Source organism: Galeopterus variegatus, unplaced genomic scaffold, assembly GCF_000696425.1.
Source record: "Galeopterus variegatus unplaced genomic scaffold, G_variegatus-3.0.2 Scaffold1279, whole genome shotgun sequence".
NCBI classification, from domain to species: domain Eukaryota; kingdom Metazoa; phylum Chordata; class Mammalia; order Dermoptera; family Cynocephalidae; genus Galeopterus; species Galeopterus variegatus.
Genome location: NW_007727390.1, coordinates 13,151 through 39,341, shown reverse-complemented (window position 1 = coordinate 39,341; position 26,191 = coordinate 13,151). Strand labels below are relative to the sequence as shown.

General features: G+C 36.6%; 1 protein-coding gene across 1 annotated transcript; it reads right to left on the bottom strand.

The window, feature by feature from the left end:
• Window positions 1-447: 447 nt before the first annotated feature.
• Window positions 448-9,687, bottom strand: LOC103593120 (RANBP2-like and GRIP domain-containing protein 5/6). Its single transcript, XM_008576050.1, has 6 exons — window positions 9,626-9,687; window positions 8,243-8,354; window positions 7,639-7,791; window positions 3,329-3,559; window positions 2,863-3,008; window positions 448-894 (listed from the first exon to the last, which is right to left on the bottom strand). Exons 1-6 carry the CDS (start codon window positions 9,685-9,687, stop codon window positions 675-677), a joined length of 924 nt encoding a protein of 307 aa, XP_008574272.1. The 3' UTR covers window positions 448-674.
• Between the last annotated feature and the right edge of the window lie 16,504 nt (window positions 9,688-26,191).

Sequence of the window (26,191 nt, the reverse complement as noted above, 5' to 3'; positions counted from 1 at the left end):
GTTTTGTGTTTTCAAAGATGAATAAATATACTGTTAATACATTATATACTGTTATAAATGTTATATTCATGTTATATGTTTTTCAATTAACATGTTCAAATGGTAATCACATTCTTTTATTACAGCATATATAACCATACCTTCAAATTTACTTTTTTATTAGGTTTTTGTTCAAGTCTTTGTTTTGTCTGAGTTTTTGTTTTAAGTGAGATTTATTCTATTAGGGGGTGAGGGATGTGGGGTGGGGAGAAAGGGGAGGTGGCTGACTGGTACAGGGATTCAAACCCAAGTCCAAACCTTTGACCTTGGTGTTATAACACTGCACTATAACCAACTGAGCCAACTGGCTAGCCCCCATACCTATCATTTTTTGAATCAAGTTTTATCCATATTTGAGATTATGTCCTTATTATATGTTCCCAGAAATGGCAGAGTAAAAAGATCAAACTCTTAAAAACTGGTCTTCACATAAGTTACAGCTATGCAGACTATAACCAGCAGTGCATCAACATACCTGTTTCACCATCCTTATCAATATTGTGTACATCTTGTTATTTTTCACCTATCAAACTGACTATTTCATTTTAACTTTTGTTCTACAGGTTCATTCACAGATTTTCATTACATACCAGGACTCGCCTCCATGTAAAACACATAAAAGTCTCAGAGAAATGTCAATTGCACCTAACACTGGAAAGGCTTACCTGAAATGCTATGAGATAGCACAATGCAGCCAACTCAGACAGAGCTCGCCACTGCACATCATTATGCTGACCCATCTTCAAAAGCAGGGAACCAGCATGCATGTAGAAATGTCCTTTCATTTCTAAGAAAGTAGCTGACAATTCATCATTTCCATCCACAGATTTCACACACTGAAGAGCACTATCAAAACTGTAATATTAAAATATAAAACAGGTATTCCTCATCTACTGCATTATGAATAATCATGGTTTCATTACTTAATTCAAAATAAAATTAATAAAGGGATTTATTTCAAGCTTCATTTTCCACATTCAAATAGTCTTAAACTATGAATCTAGTGCTTATTTTTTATCCTGCATATACAAGCTTAACCTCTAAAAGGATGTCTTACTCCAAAATAGTTATTGCTAGCCCTCCAATCATAGAAAAGATACAAATCAAATAAGATTACTGATTATAGGTAGATATTTCATAATAAACCAGTAAAAAGTTGGGAAACTGAAGTATTTTCTAGTTTCTTCTTGATCAAATGGTTTCATTATTTAACTCAAAGATGGAATTTCTCAAATTAGACATGCTATTTCTAAATTATAAGTAAATAACTAGCAGATATTTGAGTATCAATACTACAATTGCTCTTATTATGTAGATACCTACAGAGTTAAACAGCATTTCTTACTATTATTCATAATCTATATTCTAATTAGTGTTTCAAAATCCTAAGGATCCTCAGAATCTTCACTTTGTAAGAAAAGCAAAAGCAAACACTCAAATGTGAAGCATAATTTTAAAATAACTTATAATTTAAAAATCGGAGCAACAGGGATTTCTTCTAGCAAATGAGGTCTGAGGACCTCGCAGATTGAATGAGGAAGTTGATAAGAATTCAGCTGTGTTCTATTAGGCCAGACACTAAAGAGATTTACAAAAAGGCAAAACAATGCCACTCTTCTCAATACTTATGTTGTTTTAGAAAATAATTACTTTTCCAAAAAAGGCTATGATTGTTAGCATGTAATGGGATTATTATATTTCTTAATTAAATATTTTTTAATTTCCAAGTTTCAAATTTTTAACATGATAAATACCAATGGACATAACCCACAAAGATCTCTGGGTTCCTCAAAAAGTGTAAAAGGATCTTGTGACCAAAATATCTGAGTATATAAACCATAAGAAATAAAACATCCTAAGTATTTTCTAAAATAATACAAAAGCTTAAGTTACTTCTTTTGGATACTGCCCTTATCCTCCCATTTTAGGACACTAAGCACTTTTTACAGAAAACTATCTACACCCTAAACCTCAGTGAAATGAATGTTTTTTCCATATGCCAGATGGACAAACAAAAATTCATTTCCAAACAAATGGACAGTCCAAATCAGGGATTGGCAAACTTTTCCTATAAAGCATCAGATACTAATCTGGCTTTGTAGGCATACAGTCTCTGCCGCAACAACTCAAGTCCACCCTTATAGTATGTAAGCTGCCATAGACAATAAATAAACAAAGATGCATGTTGTGTTTTAATAAAACTTTATTTACAAAATCAGGCAGCATGCCATATATGTCCCACAAGCTCTAATCAACCCCTGCTCTTAACCAACATCCTTATAAAAATCCACATGATGTTTTTGTTCGACAAAATTTATTTTTCATAAAATGGATATATTTGTTCTCAAAATCAAAGTTCAGAAAAAAAGAAAAATCATATATTATATTTGAGTTATTTTGTCTCTAAGCTAAAACTGTTTTCTGAAATAGTAGTGATGCTAAGTGGTTATACTAGTACATCTGAACCTAGCCATCTGATAACAGAGGAAAAACTTTATCCTCTGGTTTTCACTGAAGATTATCCCATTTTTAAAATTAAAATATGGAATAGCAGTTAGAACAGTCATTTTAAGGCTTGATTCTTTATTAAGCATGCCAAAACTGAATATTTAACTATAGAGTTGTCTAAAAATCAAAGTCATACAAAACCAATTATAATATCCCCATAAAAGAAGTAAAATTAAGATTCCCTCCTAGTGGTTCAGTGCATCGAATCCTGGGTACACTATAGAAATAATGATGCAGCAAAGAAGTTTAGACCAATAAACTGTGAAAAGAAAATCTATAATTTATACTAAAGAACCCTCCTCAAAGTTAACATACCTTTCCAGTAATTCTCTACTTTCCTGCACATCTCTAGTGGAAAGTGTAAGAAACATAAGGTTAGCATAGGCCAGAAGTAAGTCTTCATTTGTTGCTTGCCAGTTACTTTTATCAGACTCCAAACATTGCAAAGATTCCAGATATTCCTATTTTGTAGAAAGAACAATATGTTACAAAACTTTACCAAATGTTAAAAATTGACTATTTTATGCCTACAAATTACTCTACCCACTCTTAGCACATTTGTGAAACCATACTGATCTTTACATAAGCCTTATAAATAAAAACACCAAATATATATATATTTATCATTTTTATTTTCCCAATTGATCCTGTAAAAATTTCATTTTATACTCAGTCTACATAAATGAACAAAATTTAAGTCTTAGAGGGCACTGCTTAAGTACAATAAGATGTATGGTAATTGTCTACATAGAATTATAGAGACCCAACAGCTTTTACCTACCTTAAGAGTCTGTACAACACATGAATTCCACTCTAAACTTGAACGCAAAGCTATGTTCCTCTCTGCCTCATGGCAGTGGGTCACAGCATCCTTCAATCTTTTATTTGAGCGATACAACTCCACTAGTCGAATGTTCACATGGACATCATCAGGTCTTGCATAAAGTTCTGACTGAATCAAGTCAAAAAGTTTATTCCATCCATCTTCACCTTTACAATCTAAAAGCTGTTCCTATTAGAAAAAAAAAATCGTTAATTTAGAATAACACCTGTGCAATTTTAAATAAGTCACAGTCCCTATGAGCACCATTCCATTATGTCTAGCTTTAGGAAGGTGACACCAGAACTATCATCCTAAATAATCAGCCCCTTCACAGTGTTGCTTCCAGCCCAGAAGTTAAACCTTTAGAATTTTATGTGGGAAGAAGCATCTGAGATTATTGCAGTACCTGTGGTTGCCTATGCTCACCTCAGAGACTACAAGGACTAATGCCCACGTCCCTGTATACCTCAGTCACCACCAGAAGCCTAGGTCTCCCCAGTTAATACTCACCACTAAAGTCTATTTTCAAACTGTTCTGTATCTCCCTAAATCTGATTCAGTCCCCCACCACCTCTGATCCCACTTGCTCTGCTATCTTCATCATCTTCTCAAAGCACTGTCTTCGCCTCCTGGCCTTAACTGAATGGGGTAACATCTCATGAAAGACCCCACCACCTATTTGCCATGATAGCTTTTTCTCTCCTAGCCTGCATACAAGAAGAGGAAGTGGGGTTGGTGGTCTACTCACTCTCCCATTGCCACCTCCAAATCATATCTCCCCCCTTTATTGCAACTGGAATAACATACTCTTCGTTCCTAACAACTGCCACTGGTACTACCAGTTGAAAAATATACAAGATATAAAATAGCTTAGCTACTCAGTTCTTTAATCTCATCTCCAGAGATGTCCTCCACTCCAACCTCAGCCATCCAATTGCCATTACACAGTTCTTCAAAATCTGTATTTTGGTTATACCACTCAGACCACCTCACTGGGGACCCGTGTACCCTCACTGCCACATATATACTCCTCCACCACATGAAAAGTTCCCTTCAGTACATTGATATTATCAGGTTTAATTACCCATAAAACACACACACAAACTTTCCTTCTTCTCTGTCAAGCTAAAATGCTATAAATCCCTAATATCCATAATTATTGCTTGCTTTATAGATTCCTTCTTCAGTTAATCCCCTCTCCTTCCCTCAGGAGAATGCTACCAATTGCTTTCTCTGCACCTACGCACTGTTGAACAACTGGAGGTAGGCATATGGAATTTGGGAAATCACAACCCCAGGCTAAGTGATTTCACTTTTATTATCTCAAACTTCAAACTGATACTGCCTGGTCTCCAAAAAGTTCATGGAATGATTTGTATTATCTTTTAATTCTATTTTTCCACAAACTTTTTTTTTTTTTTGGTCCTTTTTGAGACCGGCCACACCGCGCTCAGCCAGTGAGTGCACCGGCCATCCCTATATAGGATCCGACCCCGCGGCAGGAGCGCTGCTGCACTCCCAGTGCCGCACTCTCCCGAGTGTGCCACGGGCTCCGCCCTTCCCCAAACTTTTTTTTTTTTTGGCCCTTTTTGAGACCGGCCACACCGCGCTCAGCCAGTGAGTGCGCCGGCCATCCCTATAGAGGAGCCGACCCCGCGGCAGGAGCGCTGCTGCACTCCCAGTGCCGCACTCTCCCGAGTGTGCCACGGGCTCCGCCCTTCCCCAAACTTTTTTTTTTTTTGGCCCTTTTTGAGACCGGCCACACCGCGCTCAGCCAGTGAGTGCGCCGGCCATCCCTATATAGGATCCGAACCCGCGGCAGGAGCGCTGCTGCACTCCCAGTGCCGCACTCTCCCGAGTGTGCCACGGGCTCAGCCCTTCCACAAACTTTTTGAAGTACTCTCATATTCAATCTCTAACAGACTCGCTTTCTCCATTCCCTAAAAAGTTCACTTTATACCTATTTTCCTCAACTTTCCCTTACTTTCCTTCAACCTCCACTTTCAACTATGTCCTTGATTCATTCTTCTCTGAGAGAAGTGAAGCCACCATATGTAAATTCCATTTCACCTTGCCTACTTGCACTCATCTTCTCACCATTCCCTCTGCCTAGCAAAGACCATGCCCTCCATTGGTGCTGTGCTTCATTCCCTTCTCTCCTCCATCAATCTCTCCCTTCTTCTGGATCATTTCCATAAACTTATTCCTAGCCTCTCCATATCTGTAAAAGAAGCTGTAGTCTTCAATTATATGTTTAAATAAATAAAAGAACACCACCATTATGAGTGTTTTTAAAAAATTCTATTCTCGGGCCGGCCCGGTGGCGCACTGGAGAGTGCGCCGCCTGGAAGGGCGGTGGTGCTCCCACCGAGGGTTCGGATCCCATGTGGAGACCGGTTCCCGCTCACTGGTTGAGCGCGGTGCGGGCGCAACACCGAGGGTTGTGATCCCGTTACCGGTCAGTAAAAAAGATAAAAAAAAAAAAAAAAAAAAAAAAGGAAAAAAAAAATTCTATTCTCATACTCAAGAGAAAAAAGCCACCAAATATATTTTCATTTTCTCACCAATAATATTTTCAGTCATTAAATAGATGCCAGAAAATTATTTACCTTAGTCTTAAATTTTAGGAGAAATAGCGTTACTTTGCATAACAGTTATAAATCTCATGACTTCCACTTCAAAAATGGAAAATAATCTGATACAAAAAAGGTTTAGCTCAAGATAGCAGTGCCTTAATGGGTTATTAAAGAATATCAGGATGCTTCAGAAGCATCTCTCTAACTTTTGTTATAATGCAAGAAAAATAATCCCCTGCCATTATGTTCCTTAACACCACTGTCACCAAATGGATCGGACTGCCATGCTAATATGGAAATTATGTTTGAGGCATAACCAAAAGATAATATGGTAAAGAAATCTGCACACTTGGATCTAACATTTTAGACTAACATTTAAAATCGAGATGGCTTATCACTTGGGGGGGAAATCTTACTGTTAACATTTATCTCTAGAAGCTTTTTAAATGCTTTTTTCAGATTTTGAAATCTGTGTATGATTATTCATAAAAGATAAACAAAAATAGCCAACAACTGGAAACAACCAAAATGCCCCTCAAAAGTGAACGGTTAAATTGTGGATTACATCCATACCATGAAATACTACTCAAAAGTAAAGGAGCAAACTACTAACACACACAACTTGGATGGATCTCAAAAAGCATTGTGCCCTATGTAGAAAACAGCCAACCTCAAAAGGTCACATACTTCATAATTCCATGTATAAAACATCTTGAAATTACAAAACTACAGAGATGGAGAAAAGATTAGTGGTTACTAGAGGTTAGGGGATGGTGGGGAGGAGGGGTAGGTGCAACTATAAAAGTTGCATGATGAAGATCTGTGTTAATGAAATAGTTCTGTATCTTGGCTGCAGGGGTGGTAACAGGAGTCCACATGTGTGATAAAAATGAAAAAAGTATACACACCCTCTGTACCAGTGTCGGGTCCCTGATTTTGATGTTATACGATAGTTATATAAGATACAAACACTGGAAAAAACTGAATGAAATGTACACAGAACCTTTCTGGACAATCTTTGAAATTTCCTGTGAAAAAAATCTATAATTAAAAATAAAAAAGAAAAGGTAATTAATAAACTACACGAGAGTACTTCAAAAAGTTCATAGAAAAATAGAATTGAAAGATAAGTATGAATCCTTCCATTAACTTTTAGAAGTACCCTTGTATTTTATTCAACAAAGAATACCAATCAGGACCAATTAATACATTAGAAAGAACTTCCTCTCATTACCTCTAACATACTAGAGAGACCATCTTTTGCTTGAAAACTTCACTATCCCACAAGACAATCCTTTCCATTTTTAGACATTAGTTATCAGAAAACTCTTCTTTATATTATCCCTAAATTGTTATCCTGTAGGTAATTTTCACCCAAAGAAGCAAAATTTTATACCAGACGTGGCTTAACTTAAATCTTAGCTCCACCATGAGCTACAAAACTGTGAATTCTCTAAAATACTAATTATTCCAGAAGGATAAATAAAATATCACCTGTAAAACATAACAGTGCCTAATAAGACGGACAATACTCAGAAAGGTTTTAAAGATATTTTTAAAAGAAAAACTTTAAAGGAAATATGCACTGTGGTTTAAGTTTGTTACCAAAAAGTAACTTAAACTCCAAATATTAGAAACAGCTATATCTTGAGTTTTCTCCTTAGATATGTTTTGTTTGGTTTAGTTTTTTACCTTTAGTTTATAAATTGCAGGACTTCCTGGGAAAAGTTTAGCTGCTCTTTCAACCCAATATTGTGCTCTTCCATCAGTAACATCATTTTTACAGAGCAATTCTGCAATCTTTAACACAAGATCTTTTTGTGTTGGGTTTAATTCCACAGAACGCTGATATCAGAAAGAAATAATAAGTCAATAAATAATAATTACATGTATGAGTACAGACACTCAGACAGAGGTTAAAAAATTGTCACTGCAACCATTAAACACTATTCCTAGATGACACCATACTGTTTCAAAGTTGTTCAAGTGTCTCGGAGTGTTTTTTTTAATGAATCAAATAAAAATTATATTTTTATTAAGTGAATGTAAAACACACACACACACAAGAACATCACTTCTGATCATGTTAAAATTAAAATTTAGAGGTGTTAAATTATAGTGTACTGCCAGCCAAATAATTTTACCCCTTATTTCAATCTATGTCATTTCATGGTACTATGATTCCAATGCTTGCTTTCATAACATACATAAAATATATTTGAATTATTCATTATAAGTTTCTCTGGGCATCATGTGTTTGGCTGTGCAAAGGCTATATTTTAACCCCACAATTTACCTTATAACATTCAACAGCTTTGTCTGTGTTTTCTTCTGCTTCATAAAGAAGACCCAGAAATCTATGAGCTTTAGGATCCCGCTCTTGCACATTAATATATGTAGATATGTATCTGTTTTAAAATAGTAATACAGAAACAAATAATCTTTAAATTACTAAATTTAGAACTGTACTTAAATGCTAACTGAAGAGTACATCTTAAACCAAAGCAACCACTAAATTAATTTATATTGGTATTCAATTATTGACTACCCTTCTTAAACTGGAACATGCAGATAACTCAAAAGTATTCACAGAAAAAAATGAATAATACTCAAACACAAACACACACAGAATTGAAAACATACTCATTTTACCATTAAATACTACATTTATCAAATGTTTTTCCCAGTGTTATCCACAGATAAGAAATGGACATATTTCTTCCTGATCACATTTTGGTAAAGTTTTGAATATAAATTAGAAAAGTAATTATAGTAAGGATTTTTAAAGTTATTAAAATGCAAAATACTAAAGAGCAAGTTTCCCAAGTAACAACTAAGAGAACATATTTATCCTTTAAACAAGAAAATAATTTTTAAATGTACTATACCCAGCTAAAATCGAACAGAAGAAAAACTACTAACTATACTACCAAATACAGGTAACTCCCATTTCTTAAATTAAGTAAAAACTAAAAATGAGTAAGTATCCTCTAGGTTCAGTGACAGTGTTATCATAAGAGAAATTGGATCAAAGCCCAAAACTAAGAGGGAAAAGTCCCACATTAACAAGGAACAAGGACTAACGGTCCCACTGCTGCTAGTTATATGAGGTACTACCATTTTCCTTTCTTATAAGCATTTCTTTCTTCCCATCAATGCCTTTAATAGCCTGCCTCCCTCCAAACTTCCTGTTTTAAGCAGCTCCAAGTCAGGAAATCAGCTTCTCGGTCCTACTGGTGAAACAGAGCCTCAGCCTGTCACATACTAAATTGATTAAAGATCTTTTACACAAGCTATTCTCCTGGCCAATTTGCTGCTATTTTCCTGCAAATTAAAGTATCAGGTATCTAACCTGGAAGAAATTAAGATATAGGCATGGTCCTCTTTTATTCTAATGCAGGAGGATTTTTAGAAAAAGGGTTTTAAGCCAATTTTTTGCCCTAGGAATAAACAAGCAGCAGCTTGCAGAAAATACTCATTCTAGGTTCAATCTCAATGAAATCTAGGCAAAATCTCGATGAAACCCTTAAAATCAGTCAGAAAGTGATGAATTCCTTATTCCAGGATACACTTAGAGAGAATTGCTAAAGAACATAATATTTTTACCTATTTCAAAGAAGATCATGAGGTAAGGCGCCAATTTTAGAAAACTAAAGCATGTTTACAGTTTGGTACTTACTTTTTAGCAAGATCATATTCTTTAGCTTCATAGTACAGCTTCGCAAAATAAAATCCTTTCATTGACTTCTAAAAAAAAAATTCAGTTTTATTTTTCATATTTTGAAATATTTTGCAACTTTTAAGTACTAAAATTTTGTCTTAATGGTTAATATTAAAATATTTAATTTTTGTTCACTTATAAGGCAAAAAAATGGCCTGAAAAATTCATGTATACTCTAAAAATCATGATTCTGTGTTTTATAATTCCTATCATAAAACAAAAAAGTATACTCAAGAATAGCAAGACAAGCACATCAGAAGTTAAGAATTTATATCAGCCTTGGAAACCTTAGAAACCACAGTGCAGCACTCTCTCACTTGAAAAATAAGTAAACAGAAATCAGCCTTTCTGGGGACAGGGAAAGGCATCCCAGAAACCTCTCCTCTCCTATCATGTTTAAGCCTCCATGGGGAAAAATAAGCATGTGCTTCAGACCCATTAAGGCAGTGAGGATTCCCTGGGCCAGGTATTGTTCTCTCTATGGATCAGTATATTACACTCAAGAAATCAAAAAGGCAGAAATAAAAATTAAATTCTTCAGGTGAAAAACAAAGTCCACACCCTAGCCTCTCTATTTCCATAAACTCTGTAAGTCCAGAATGGTGATACACACCAGATATGTTATATCCATGCGATAGAGTACACAGCTATCAAACATCTTATTTTTGAAGACTATATGAGGACATAGGAAAAATCTATATATTGATTTTAAAAAACAGTCTGCAGAGTAGTATATTTTCAACTATATGTTTCTGAGTACGAAAACTGTATGAAACTGCTATCTCTGAATTATAAAATTACGTTGTATTTAAGGATTTTTTTTGTAGTTTTCAAATTTTCTATAATAAACTCCTATTACCCAGGACAGACATTGACACAATTTCTGCTCATGTTCCCAATGTCAAATGAAGAAATTCAATGAAAGCAGTTAATTGGTGAAAAACTTATTTTTCTTCACCTAATTAGAGGAGAAAAGAGTTTTTTCCCCTAAATTTTTAGTTAATTTTTAAGAGCACTACATACCTTTTCTGAAGGAAGAAAAAGGTGTCATTAAAATCAATCAGTGATAGGGTTAAAATTCCAAAAAGAATAAACTCACTGATATGAAATATTACATTTAAGTACAAACCTTAAGTTTGCAAGCTCTGGCACCCACCTGAATTCTTTTCACCTTTGTTCTTTTTTAAGAAATCTTGCATTTTTTAGGAATACTAAACATAGTCTTTTTCTTATGACCTACAAAATTCATCATTCTGCCTACTATTAAACAGGCACTATTAAAGGCACTGGGGAATCAGCAGTAAACACAAAGCCTCTGTTTTCATGAAGCCTGCATTTTAGTAGAGGTGACAAGCAAATCGATATCTATATGGGAGCAAGGAAAAGGGTGCTATTTTACAGTATTTCATTAATTCTTTACAGTATTTCACATTTTAACAAACTTAAAATGAGTATTCATCTCACAAATCAGAAGTATTCTAACATTGCGCTGATTTAGTTAGCAGTGTTTCTTCTTCCTTAGTTGATAATAATGGTGAGGCACAAACAATGTCACCTTAGATTCTATAAGAATGACAGGTATGTCAGGAAAGGTCTCTTTGAGGGGCCATTTGATCACAAACCTGAATAAAGTACTTATCCAGGGAAGACTAGGCATCTGAGGAACTATAATAATTTAACTAATCCCCACTGTTTACTATATAATTTGTTTCAATTTTTCCTTCTTATGAAACCTGTAGAAAACACTCTTAAACCACACCATCTTTGTGAAATACTCTTCTCATGACTCCCATGCTGTCCTCAGTTTGACTTCTGTGCTGGTGGCTGTTCCTTCTCCAACTCACAGGCTCTTCCTTTCCTCTCACTGACTTCCCCAGGAGTTGGTCCTAAGCCCTCTTCCTCTCAGGAAATCTCATCTGTGGCGTACACTGAATCTCACCTATGACTACTGATTATATACAGACTATCAAATATATATCTTTGGCTCTCACCTCTCTTTAGCTCTAAACTCATATGCAAAATATCACCAACAAGACCTGTAAATTCCACCTTCTATGTATCTCAATCCACCCATTTTTTCTACATCCACTGCTACTACCAAAGTCCAAGCCTACTATGACCTCTCTCTGGGACTATTAAAAAGCTAATTCCTGGGCCGGCCCGGTGGCGCACTGCTACAGTGCGCCGCTTGGGAGCGTGGTGGCGCTCCCACCGAGGGTTCAGATCCCACATACAGACCGGTTCCCGCTCACTGGCTGAGCGAGGTGCGGGAGCAACGCCGAGGGTTGCGATCCCGTTGCCGGTCCCGGTCCAGTACGGGCGTGACACTGAGGGTTGCGATCCATTGCCGGACACGAAAAAAGAGAAAAAAAAAAAAAAAAAAGCTAATTCCTTCCTGTTTCCCTCTGTATCTCTTTCCTCCAATCCAATCCATTCAACAGAGGAGTTTTAAGACAAGCCATGTTATGCCTTTGCTTAAAATTTTAAATCCTAGGGCCGGCCAGTGGCTCACTCGGGAGAGTGCAGTGCTGATAACACCAAGGCCACGGGTTCAGACCCTATATAGGGATGGCCAGTTGGCTCATTGGCTGAGCATGGTGCTGACCACACCAAGCCAAGGATTGAGATCCCCTTACCAGTCATCTTTAAAAAAGAAAAAAATTTAAATCCTTCCATAGCTTCCATCACAATTTGAAAATACCCGAATTTCTCACCAAAGACTGCCATGATACGGCACCTGCCTACCTCTCCAACTTCACTTCTGCCCCTTGCATCATAGTACAGCCAGTGACTAAAACCAGATGCATCTCTCCAACTGGTAGTCCTGGCAGTCTATTTAAAACAAAGGCCAAAAGCAGAGATTGACATGATGTGATTTCTGTCCAGTAATCCCAATATCAGAGTGAAGAAATTCAACAAAGGTAGGTAAGTAGCAGAGTAACTTGTGATTTTAAGGTAGCCAAATGCCTCATCAACTGTCCTAGCGAAACCAGAGCTAAGGGAATGGACTTGAGAGAATCAGCTGAAAAAGAAGATGAGTCTAGTATGGCACAGTGAAGAGACATGATAGGCAAAGACTAAGTAAGAGGCCCCCAGTGCCACTGGCTCCATCTCACTTTCCTCCTACAACATGGGAAGGTAGGGTTGGGTCCAATACACCTGTCAAAAAGGTAACACAGGTGTCCTAAAGTCAGGCTCAGGGAACACAGAAAACTCCAGTGGAGCAGACAGGAAAACATTCACTTTATCTTGATTTTCAGTAGATATACAGACCCTGAAAGTGGGGCCTCCCAATCCTAACTTTTTGGTTTTTGTCAGAAAAGTAGAACTGGCTTTGGGCAGCTGAGTACCTGTAGAAATCCACTTTTGGTTCTTTCTGCCCATTCTTCCCATCTTTGTGAAGGATAATTTACTTATTATCGGACTGTTTGCTCACTAATAGAGCTGGGTTTCGACCTTCATGAGAAAGATTAGTTTTATTCTGCTGATGATGAGTTGTTTACCTAATAATCCTTCACAGTACAAGAGGAACTACAATTAAAACATCTGGTGCATGAGTTACTGAATCAAAGCTAACATCAGTGAGGTTCTGACTGAATGCTTCTAAGAACCTCACATAGGCAGGACAACACAGCAGCACGGTAGTGCATCAGCTGGCTTCTGACTGAAGTAGATCCCCTTCATTGTTATTTATCACAACATCTTGTTTATTTCCTTCATAGCACTGATCCAAGTCATGACTATTTTTATTGTTTTTAGTGAGTGTTTGTCTATCCCTCAAAACTGCAGGCTACACCAGGGTAGGACCCCTGTGGTTTGATCACCACCATGGAACCTAGAACCTAGCACATTACCTGGCAGGTGGTAGGTACTCAATATTTATTGAAAAATGCTTAAAACTTGTGTACCCATGAGTATTTCCTTATAATAAATTCCTAGAAACTAAATAACTAGTTCAAAGATTATAAAAATTTGAAGCTTTTCCTATATTACCAATTCTCCTCCATAAAGTTTACATCAATTTGCTCTCCTACTCAACATTGGAATGCCTAAGAACATATAAAAAGTGGTTTTTTTTATTTCCTCATTCTTGGCTAATTTGGCAGACAGAAGAGGTACCACTGAGTCAACGTGGCATTTCTCTGATTACCAAGGCCATTTTCTATATGCACACTGAAATACTTATAGTATAAATTCTGTATTAATATATTTTAGCCATTCTCATTTTTGAGAGGGCAGAGAGAAAACTGTGTCACTAATTTTTAAGGATTCTTAACCATACTAATATTTGAGGGTTTTTTGCATTTTTCCCAGGTTGTCATTTTTCTCAGTCTTTAATGTGTTTGTGAAATCAGATTTTGATTTTGATTTCTATGCAGTAAAAACAATCTTTGCTGCTTATTCTTTCTAATTATATGCTAAGAAAGGCCTTTCTCATTTAAAATCCATGAAATAGTAACCCATATTTTCTTTCAGCTTCTCTAAAGTTACTTTTAAATTCGAAATTTATTTTTTTTTTTAGAAATTAAGCAACTGTCAGTCATTCAAGCAACATCTATTAAATAATCGATCTTTTCTCTACCTCATTCCATGATTTGGAATGCCAACTAATTCTTATGTGTTATGGTATCTTAATAAAACCTTTCTGCTACCTGCTCCCAATCCTTACCAAAGAAGATAGCCACTTCCCACTGTTGCAAATAAAAAGCTAATTTTTCTAAATCATAAAGCTTATACATGCCAAAGTTAAATTTTAAAAAATTTTAAGGGGCCGGCCCGTGGCTCACTCGGTAGAGTGCAGTGCTGATAAAAAATTTTAAATAGAAAGGTATAAAGTTAGACAAGGCAATTTAATATATTTAACATTTTCATGATAAAAATTCTCAGAAAACTAGGAATATGGATAAGTTCCTCAACATGGTAAAAGCCATATGAAAAGCCCTCAGCTAACATTATACTCAATGGTGAAAGATCAAAAGCTTTCCCCATAAGATCAGGAATATTTTGAAAAGGATGGCCACTTTTGCCACTGATATTGAACAATGTACAGGAAGTTCTAGCCAGAGCAATTAAACAAGAAAAAGAAATAAAAGGAATCCAAACTGGAGAGGAAGAGGTAAAACTATCTCTATTCGCAGAAGACATGATCCTATACAGAGAAAATCCCAAAAAGTCCAAAAGAAAGCTACCAGAGTGAAAAAAACAAATTCAGCAAAGTTGCAGTGTCCAAGATCACACACAAAAGTTAGCAGTGTTTTTAAATACATTAGTCCTCACTCATATGTGGGAGATACATTCCAAGTCCACGCCAATGGATGCCTGAAACCATAGATAGTACCAGACCTGACTGCCATCAACTGGAAACTGTTTCTGTTCATCTTCCACCCACAATTTAATGTCTTTTCCATCTTAACGAAGCACTTTGATCAAGCACTGTGGCCATAAATTTTGTAATCAGAGGTGCAACAGCAAAACTACCACAACTTTCTTTTATTTTTCCTTCTTCACAATTTCACGAATACAAGATTTGTTCTTACCACAGATCTTAGCAACCTCAGCATACAATTTGATTTCTTTCCTTAAGTCAAGCACTTTCATCTTTTCACTTAAAGGAAATAATTTACAGTGTCTCTTGGCATATGTGAATTGCCAGCATCACTCTCTTGTGCTTTAGGGTGATTATTAAGTACTACAATACAACAGTCAACCTGATACCCAGATGGCTACTAAGTAATTAATGGGCTGGAAGCACATACAGTGTAGCTACACTGAACAAAAGCATGATTCATGTCCATTCCACATCAATTCAAAGCAAGATTTCATTATGTTACTCAGAACAGTGCACAATTCAAAACTTAGTAACTGTTTATTTCTGGAATTTTCCACTTAATATTTTCAGACTGTAGTTGACCAATGGCAAGTGAAACTTCAGAAGGGGCGTGGGGGGTGGGGGCAGGTTATTGTACTGTACCAGTGATGAATAATCAGAAAAGGAAATTAAGAAAGCAATTCCATTTAAAACAGCACTTGAACAAAACATCTGGGAATAAATTTAACTAAGAAGGTTTAAAAACTTGTGTGCTGGGGCCGAGCCCGTGGAGCACTCGGGAGAGTGCGGCGCTGGGAGCGCGGCACTGGGAGCGCGGCAGCGCTCCCGCCGCAGGTTCGGATCCTATATAGGGATGACCGGTGCGCTCACAGTGCTCACTGGCTGAGCGCGGTGCGGCCGGTCTCAAAAAGGACAAAAAGAAAAAAACTTGTGTGTTGAAAATTACAAAACACTGCTCAAAGAAATTAAAGCCCTAAACAAATGGAAAGACCTGTTCACGTATAAGAAACCTAATACTGTCAAGATGTCAATATTACCCAAAGTGATCTATAGAATCAATATAATCCCTACTAAAATTCCAACAGTTTTTCTTTTTCTTTTTTTTTCCTTTTTGTCTTTTTTCGTGACCAGTAACAGGATCGCAACCCTCGGTGTCGCGCCCGCACCGCGACCGGCAACGGGATCGCAACCCTCGGTGTCGCGCCCGCACCGCGCTCAACCAGTGAGCAGACCGGTCTCTATATGGGATCCGAACCCTCGGCGGGAGCGCCGCCGCACTCCCAAGCGCCGCACTCTACCGAGTGCACCACCAGGCCGGCCCCAACAGTTTTTCTTTTTGCAGAGATGGAAAAGCCAATCCTGAATTTCATAAGGGATTGCAAGGAACCCCAAATAGGCAAACATTCTTGAAAAAGAAGAACAAAGTTGAAAGGATTCACACTTCCCAATTTCAAAACTTACTACAGAGCTACAGCAATCAAAACAGTGTAGCACTGGCATACGGATACACATATAGACCAATGAAATAGGATTGAGAGTTCAGAAATAAACCCATAAATTTATGGCCAGTTGATTATTGACAAGTATGCCAAGTCCACTCAATGAGAAAAGAAAACTCTCTTCAAAGATAGTGATGGTAACTGAATTTCCATCTGCAAAAGAATAAAATTGGATCCCTACCTCACACCATAAAATGGATCAACTACTTAAATATACATGCTAAAAGCCATAAAATTGTTAGAAAAAAACATATCAATAAATCTTCATAACCTGGAGTTTGGCAGTGTATTTTCAGCTATGACACCAAAAGCACAAGAAACAAAAGAAAAAATCAATAAAATGAACTTCATCAAAAATTGAAACTTCTGTGCATCAGATGGCATTATTAAGAAAGTGAAAAGACAACCTACAGAATGGGAGAAAATATTTGGAAATCATATATCTTGTAAAGTTAGCTTATAAATAAGTGTTTAATATCTGGAATACATAAATTTCTACAAATCAACAACAAAAAGACAAATAACCCAAATTAAAAAAACCAAGGCAAAGGACTTGAATAAACATTCTGTACAGAACATATGCAAAAGGCCAATAAGCCATGAAAAAATGCACAATATCATTAGTCATTAGGAAAATGCAAATCAAAACCACAATAAGATATCATTTCACACCTATCAGGGTGGCTATAATTAAAAACATGGAAAATAAGTGTTGACAAGGATGTGGAGAAATTGGAACTCTCATACATTGCTGGTGGGAATGCAAAATAGTTCAGTCACTATGAAAAATAGTTTGGTTGTTCTCAAAAAGCCAAACACAGAATTACCATATGACCCAGGAATTCTACTTCTAGGTATATATATATACCCAAGGGAATTGAAAGCAGAAACTCAGATACTTGGACACCAATATTTAATGTATTATTTTGCAATAGCCAAAAGATGAAAACAACCCAGGTATCCATTGACATATGAACGGATAAGCAGAATGTGGTATATACATACACAATACATACATATAATGTACTATTTTTCAGCCCTAAAAAGGAATGAAGTTCTGACACATGCTGCAACATGGACGAACCCTGAAAACAGGCTAAGTGAAATGAGCCAGAAACAAAAGTACAAATTACTGTATGATGCTACTGATATAAAATCTCTTAGAACAGGCAAATTCATAAGCAACACAAAGTATGAGAGAGGTTACTAGGTGCTGGGGGGAGAAGAACAAGAGTTATTGCTTAATGGTTACAAAATTTTGATTTGAAATGACGAAAAAAATTTTGGAAATAGTGGTAATGGTTGAACAACATTGTAAATGTAATTAATGCCACCAAATTGTACAATTAAAAATGGTTAAAGTGACAAATTTTGTTATATATGTTTTTGCACAATTTTTAAAAATGTAATATACCAAAAATCATTGCATTATTTACTTTAAATAGGTGAATTGTATGGTACGTGAATTATATCTCAATAAAGGTTAAAAAAAAAACCCCTCTCATCTTATGTCAAAATAGTGACACTCAGAAAACCATTCCAGAGTTGCCAGAAAAAAGCAGAGAGAGAGAGAAAACCATTCCAAGTGATCTCAATATGATAGTACTTTGCTGGTACGTCCTTAACAGGATATATTCTAAAATTAAAGAACTACAAGCAATCTTAAACCTTATTCAGTATTCTTATCAAAGACTTGAGAAAACAGGTCAAGAACAGAGTTGCAATTAATCATAAATATTTCTTTAAAAATGGCTGGCCAGTTAGCTCAGTCAGAGAGCAGTATTATAACACCAAAGTCAAAGGTTTGGATCCCAGAACTAGCCAGCCACCAAAAAAATGGAGTATACAAGAATTGAGTACACAGGCTCCCCTTCCCTTGCTGAATCCATAAATTCAAAAAACATAGGATGTGAAAAAATAATAATACAAAACAGTCAAGATGGCACAAACATCAAGGTCAAGGGTTTGGATCTCTGTACTGGCCAGATGCATTAAAAAAAAAAAAAAAAAAAAGATGGCACAGAAAGTAATGAGCTTGTTTCCTTGTTTTTTAACCAAAGAAGTAGATTCTCACAAGGTACAATGTCAAAACATAATAGAAAAATAATTCCATTACATACTTTGCTTTCAACTTTTTTTTTTGATCCACTGCTAAGAGTCTTATTAAAGAGGACTATCTTAAGATAATTAAACAATACTTATTAAAGACTAATATATAGAACCACAGAATTCTGTGGAAACTTGACAATTTTCTGCCTCCATCCCGCTCATTCACAAGGGAACTGAAACGCAAGGGTGTAAGTGCCTTGTTTAAGGAGCAGAGGCAATGTTACATAGCAAGACAATACGTGATTCAGTCAGTGCTTCTTTCCATGACACCAGATGCCTTTTTAAGCAAATATCTGAATTTGCTTAAGCTGCTAAGTATCAAGAACTAATGTGGGGCTGAAGTCAGAAACAATCAGACCCTAAGAGATGCCATATTATCCCTATCTTGCACAGTCAACTGACTCCCCCTCCGCCACCTGTACCCTCCCCCTCCAAAAAAAAAAGCTGCAGCAAATGGGTTTGTTCTCAGTATAAACCAGGCAGGAATTATACAGGAGGATTAGGAAAAGTCTAGATACTGAACCCAATCCCCTTCTCTTGGAAAATAAGCGTAAAGAAATCTCTCAAAACATAGAACAAAGGAAGATGAAAATAAGAGAAACATCTGGAAAATTAAAACCAGAAGGTCAAACTTCCAGTCAATGGGAACATCAGAAAGACAACAGAAAAAAGAGAGAAGAAATGGTCAAAGAAATAATACGAGAAACATTCCAGAACTGAAGAAAATGAGTTTACCAACTGAAAGAAAATGTCCAGAAAACCTGTAAGTCATACAGAACAAGAATCACAGCAAATTTCTAACAGAACTATTAGAAAATTAAACAGTGCTCTCAAAATTGAGGAAAAGATTATTTCAAACCCAGAATTTGATAACCAAATTATTAATAAAATTAAGTAAAGACATTTTTCAGACATATGTTTTTAAAAATAAACAATTCTCATCCATTCCTTCTCAAAGCAAATGAGATTGTGCTACGCCAAAATTTAAAAAGTAAATCAAGATGATATGAGATACAAGAAACAGAGCGTGTAACACAGAAAAGAGGTGAAATGAAATCTCAAGGTGATGATAAAGGGAAGACCCATGAGCATAGCTGTGTATTAAAGAGAAAGAGAAACCATCCAGGTTGAAGCAGTAAGCAGTAAGGATGCTCCAGGTAAGATTTATTTTAAAAAAGCTATTAAGCCAAAATTGATGGGATTATAATAGGAATCTGTTTGACGTGCTTTAGAGTTTACATTGCTGACTTTGAGTAATGAATTAGTAATACATCACAAAAAAAAAGCCAAAAAATAAAGCAATTATTAACTCCAGGAAAAAAAGAAACTACTAAACAAACACAATTCAAATGCAAAAATATTTACCTTATAATTATATAAATGTTAAATATGCTAAATATTCATTTAACAAAAAATTGCAATAAGTCCTGGAAGAATGAGGGGAAACCAAATGTCTGTTGCCAGGCATCTGGAAGAGCACATTAGAAAGTGTGTAAAGGGCTGGCCCCATGGCTCACTCGGGAGAGTGCGGCGCTGGTAGCGCTGAGGCCGCAGGTTTGGATCCTGTATAGGGATGGCTGGGGCGCTCACTGGCTGAGCGTGGTGCAGACATCACCATGCCAAGAGCTGCAATCCCCTTACTAGTCAAAAAAAAAGAAAAGTGTGTAAGTAAGGGAGAGAGGATCAAGAAATTAAAAATATATGTATGTTACTCATAAGTATGAAATACAGATGTAAATGGAAAAGCAAACAACGAAGAGCTGTCGAGTGCCTCTGACCAGGAGGAATCAGGTGCAGAATGAGAAGCCAACTAAACAGAATCTAGGAAAACTAAATAGAAGCCACCTGAAAAAAAGAAAAATTATACAAAGAAGAATGATAATTTTCAACAAGGGCAAAAGCAGATGTGAGGGAGTAGAAAAATGGCAAAAAGAAAAAGAGATGAACAAATAAGTGAAAACACAATGGTAGTCTGTGAAGATACGAGATTACAAATACATCAACACACCCCAGAACCTGGACATCTTAGAAAGCAGTCAGTTCACAGATGGCTAACCTCTGCCAAACTGGGAGAGAAGTAAATATTAATCTCTTTCTATTCTTCTACTTATTTGTCTCCACTCCCTCCACTCCCTCCACTCCCTCCCTTCCAAGTTATCCAAAGCATCCTGTTCTGTCATTTCACTCAGACCTAACTTCATAGAGTAGCTTCACATATTTCAAAGTTATTCATTAGCTAATCCATATTGCACTGAAATTCCCAGGTTCTAAGGTAAATGATTTTACCTTGTTTGAAAGGTACGGGGGCAACACTGAGGGTTGCGATCCGTTGCCGGGCACGGAAAAAAAAAGACAAAAGACAAAAAAAAAATAAATAAATAAATGAAAAAACAAAAACTCAAAACAAAACCAAAAACCAAAAAAACCTGATTAAAACAGTACTATTTAAGTGTTAAGAGATAGGTGGCCAAAAACCAATCTTCCAAGTTTTGCACCCATCCCACTTTATTTGATGGAAAAGTTATGCAGTTGAAAGAATATTCTAACTACTAACTTCTGTCTAGAGAAGTGGTTCTTAGTCTTTGGGGAGCCAAGGTCCCTACTGAGAATCTCACGAAGGCTCTAAACTTGCTTTAAAAAAGAAAAATCCAAACTCGTATCAATTTCAAGAGTTACAGGGCTGGCCAGTTAGCTCAGTTGGTTAGAGCGTGGTGTTAAAACACCAAGGTCAAGGGTTGGGATTCCCCCTCCAGGCCAGCCATCAAAAAAGAAAAAGAAAAAAACTTACAGAACCCCTCAATAAGGTTCTGTTTTCGACTCTATCACCACATTCATACTTATGACTATACCAGCAGTTTGAAATTACAATCAGTATGTAGGTACCTATTTCTCTTTTCTCAAAGAATAGGCTGTAGCCTACCCCACTGCTTCAAAGAGAAACTATATCAGGCCAATTGAACCACCTATTTGACCATGCGCAAATATTCTTAATCTCTGCAGGTATCCATATGCACAGGGTTGTGAGGAGCACAAAATAAGGCAACCTATTCCTAGTTATGGTAAAAGAAACTATTATGTTGCTATTATATTAATGAGCCTCCATGAGTTTCCTTTTCTAATTCCTTATAGATCTTTATTCTTATAGGCCCTTGCCCAGAACAGCCTCTAAATGTCCTTTTAGCATTAGCGATAAAAACAATGAATTGCAGCTAACATTTATTTAGTGCTTACTATGTGTCAAGCATTGTCCCAGATGTTCAGTACCCATCATCCTATCCAATCCTATCAATGTTACAATTACATTTTACTGATGAAAACTTGCCCCAAATCTGTTTTATACAACAAAGCTATGATTATTCAACCCCAGAGAAACCGACTCAAGACCCTGCGCACATCCACCCTATTAAGCTTTTTTCCGTCACACTGTACAACCAATCACTAAAGTCTTGTTGAACCCAAATCATATCTAGCACATTACTTGCCTCTAAAGGGAAAAATACCCTAAAGAGCACGTTGTAGAAAAGGTTAGAAATTCTAAGCCATCCTAACAGCAGACTGTAAAAAATTTAGAATTCCCAAGATTCTACTAAAAAAAAAAAAAAGAGCAAAATTAGCTTCCAAAGAGTTATGGGAGGAGGAGAGAAATGTGAGAGTGGGGCAGGACTCCTGTGAAAAGCACAGTGACAGACTCCTCAAAACAAGGGAACTTCCCTCGTTGTTTGCGCCGTCTGGCCGCTGCAAATGTGGCTGTCCCTGCTCCGGTCCGCTGGATGCCTACGTTGTCTCCCGTCACAACGGTAAAAGCCCACCCAGAACAGCATCAGTCACCACTGGGTTCGGAAAAGAGAAGAACCCCGCCGGATATGGCACCGGGGGCGCCAACCGGGGACCAGCAAGCGCCCAAGCCCCGGGAACGAGGACGCGCAGGCCAGACACGGTGCAAAATCGGTCGAGGAAGCCCAGGCCAGGGTGGGCCCGCAAAAAAAAAAAAAAAAAAAAAAAAAAGCTCAGGTAATAAGTGAAACCGTGACTCTGCCTCAGAAAGTGTGTTAGTAACAACAGTCATAGCTAACAAGTAAGCAGCAGCTGTGTTCCAGGTTCTTTTCTGAGCACTCCACGTGTATTAACTTATTTAATTCTCCCAACTTATTTAACTCTCCTCAACTTTGTAAGGGTACTATTATTTATTATTATTCTCAGTTTTACAGATAAGAAAACCAAGAGAATGAGCACTAAAGCAACTTGCCCAAGCTTGGTTACCTAGTAAAAATTGTACCTTTAATCTGTTTTAGTTGAATATACTGAAAAGGAGTGGGCCAAAGAGAGAAACTTCTTGGGGAACTCAAAGACTTTTCTTTTTTTGACGAGCAATTCATAGTTCTGCATTTATTAGGAATTTTCACACATTTTACTTCATTTTACACAACAATTTTTGTTTGTGAAGTGGTATAACATTTTCACTAAGGCACTGAAAATTCCATTTACATTATTGTCCAATGATATATGCCTATCATTTTGTAAATATTTTTTCCAGCTTTTCTGAGTTGTAATTGACAAATAAAAATATATTTATAGTGTACAGCGTGATGTTTTGATATGTATGTATGTTGTGAAATTATTACCACAATCAAGCTAATTAAACTATTACCTCATAAACCTGAGGATATATTTTGATGTTTTTTGGGATGACAATATTTAAGATTTTAAAAAAGAGAACATTTAAGGGGCCGGCCCGGTGGCGCACTGCTGCAGTGCGCCCCTTGGGAGCGCAGCGGCGCTCCCGCCAAGGGTTCGGATCCCACATACAGACCGGTTCCCGCTCACTGGCTGAGAGAGGTGCGGGTGCAGCACCGAGAGTTGCGATCCCGTTGCCGGTCCCGGTCTGGTACGGGCGCAACACTGAGGGTTGTGATCCCTTGCCGGACACGAAAAAAGACAAAAAGGAAAAAAAAAAAAAGAACATTTAAGATCTACCCTCAGCAATTTTCAAGAATACAGTACACCATTATTAAACATAATCACCATGTTGTAGAATAGGTTTCTAGGACTTATTCATCATGTCTAACTGAAACTTTATACTCTTTGAGCAACATCTCCATATTCCCTGCACCACAGCACAAGCCCATGGTAAGCATTGGCCTCTGCTTCTATGAATTTGGACTGTAGATTCCACATATAAGTGAGATTATATAGTATTTGTCTTTTTGTGTCTGGCTTGTTTTACTTAGCATAATGTCCACCAGGTTCATTGATGTCGTCATAAATGACAAGATTTCCTTTTTAAAAAGCTAAATATTGTGTCATTGTATGTATGTGTATAAATGTGCTACTTTTTTTTTATCCATTCATCATTGATTCCATATCTTGACTGTTGTAATGCTGCGATGAACATGGGAGTACACAGATATCTTTGACATACCGATTTCATTTCCTTTAGGTATATATCCAGAAATCAGATTTCTGGATCATTTGGTAATTCTGTTTTTAATTTTATGAGGGTTCTCCATACTGTTTTCTATAATGTTCTAATTTATATTCCCATCAGTAGTGTATAAGGGTTCCCATATCCTCACTAACACTTGTTTTGTCCTTTGATAAAAGCCATTCTAATAGGTGGGTGGTGATACCTCACTTTTAATTTGCATTCCCTGATGATTAGTGATGTTGAACATTTTTTCATATACCTACTGGCCATTTGTATGTCTTCTTTTGAGAAATGTCTATTCAGGTCTTTGGTTATTTTTTAATTGGGTTATTTGTTTCCTTCTCATTGAATTGTTTGAGTTCCTTATGTGTTTTGAATATTAATACCTTATCACATCTGTGGTTCACAAATATTTTCTCCCACTCTGTAGGTTGTCTCTTCATTATGTTGATTGTTTCCTTTGCTGTGGCAGAAGCTTTTTAGTTTGATGTAATCCCATTTGTCTATTTTTGCTTTTGTTGCTTGTGCTTTTGTGGTCATATCCAAAAAATTATTGCCTAGGCCAATGTCAAGAAGCTTTCTTTCTATGTTTTCATCTAGTGGGTTTACAGTGTCAGGTGTTGTTTAAAACTTTGATCCATTTTTGAGTTGATTTTTGTATATAGTGTGTGATAAGATCCGATTTAGTTTTGCATGTGGATATCCAGTTTTCCCAAAACTCTCTATTGAAGAGACTGTGGATTCTTGGCACCTTTGTTGAAGAACTGACCATGTAAATGCACAGATATATTTCTGGGCTCTCTGTTCGTTGGACTATATGTCTGTTTTTATGCCAGTATCATGCTGTTCTGGTTACCATAGCTGTTTAGTATAATTTGAAATCAGGTAGTGTCATGCCTCCAGCTTTGTTCATTTTGCTCAACATTGCTTTGGCTATTTGGTATCTTTTGTGGTTCCATACAAATTTTAGGATTGTTCTCTCTCTTTCTGTGAAAAATGCCATTGGAATTTTTATAGGGTTTGCATTGAATCTATAGATCACTTTGGTTAGTGTGGACATTTTAACAATATTGAGTCTTCCAATGCATGAACACAGGATATTTATCCATTTATTTGTGTCTTCTTTAGTATCTTTCATCAGTGTTTCATCACAGTTTTCAGTGTACAGATCTTTCACCTCCTTGTTTAAATTTATTCTTAAGTGCTTTTTCAGGTAGTATGTTACTGTCTAGAAGTGCTACTGATTTTTTATGTTAATTCTGTATCCTGTAACTTCACTGAATTTGTTTATTGTAACAGGTTTTTGATGGAGTTAAAAGACTTCTAAGTACATTTATCAAGCTTTAAAACCATGTTCTACATAAGCACCTTTTTTGTCCAGCTGCAGTTTTTGTGGGGGAGGGTTAGATCTGAGATAATCATGTTATTTCCCATTTGGGTGTATGAATGAAACAGTTGAGAAATGTGAATAAATACAATTTGTATTTTTTAAATGATGGAAATAACTTATTTGTTTTCCAGGGCACATGTTGCTAAACTTAAGTTGTGGCAAGCAAGATTTTTTAAAAGAGGTTGTAGAATTTTCCCCCAGATCACACACTTGACTATAATGTTCTCTGCAAAGAATTCCTTTAGGAGTACCATGAATTCCATCACTCATCTTGATGCTGTGCAAATTCCATTTTAATGAGAGTTGAATCCATAGAAAGAGTGAGCTTGCGATATTTTTCTTTATAAGCAGTTTTACCTGATTAATCTTCTGAGTCCTTGACTTCTGAATTAATTGAACTCATAAGCATCCAACATTGATGCTGATCAAATTCAAGATTTTATCTCCTCAAGTACCTCTATCCTCTGTTACTGATTATCATCTATTGCAGACACATTATCTTTTGTATATCACATGATTCTTTTTCCTTCAGAACCATTGATAATGTCAGTTCATCCCACTTTTTCCTCAGTGCTCCCACTAGGATTCTACAGTAATCCTCAATTACTGTCTACCTCTAGCACTTTGAATATTCTCATGGCTCATGATGAGGTTAAAAATGTTGGTCAAGAAAGAAAAACCATCATGACTGCACATTACCACCAACACTACCTTTTGGGGGGGGGCATAATTAAATTGTTTTTACTTTAAAGCTTTCACTTTAGTTGCATCT

Coding starts and splice junctions, on each gene's coding strand:
- LOC103593120 (XM_008576050.1), bottom strand. CDS start 9,687: ATGAAAGGATTTTATTTTGCGAAGCTGTACTATGAAGCTAAAGAATAT. Junction 3,009..3,328: donor GTGTTGTACAGACTCTTAAG/GTAGGTAAAAGC, acceptor TCTACAAAATAG/GAATATCTGGAATCTTTGCA. Junction 895..2,862: donor AGTAGAGAATTACTGGAAAG/GTATGTTAACTT, acceptor TTAATATTACAG/TTTTGATAGTGCTCTTCAGT.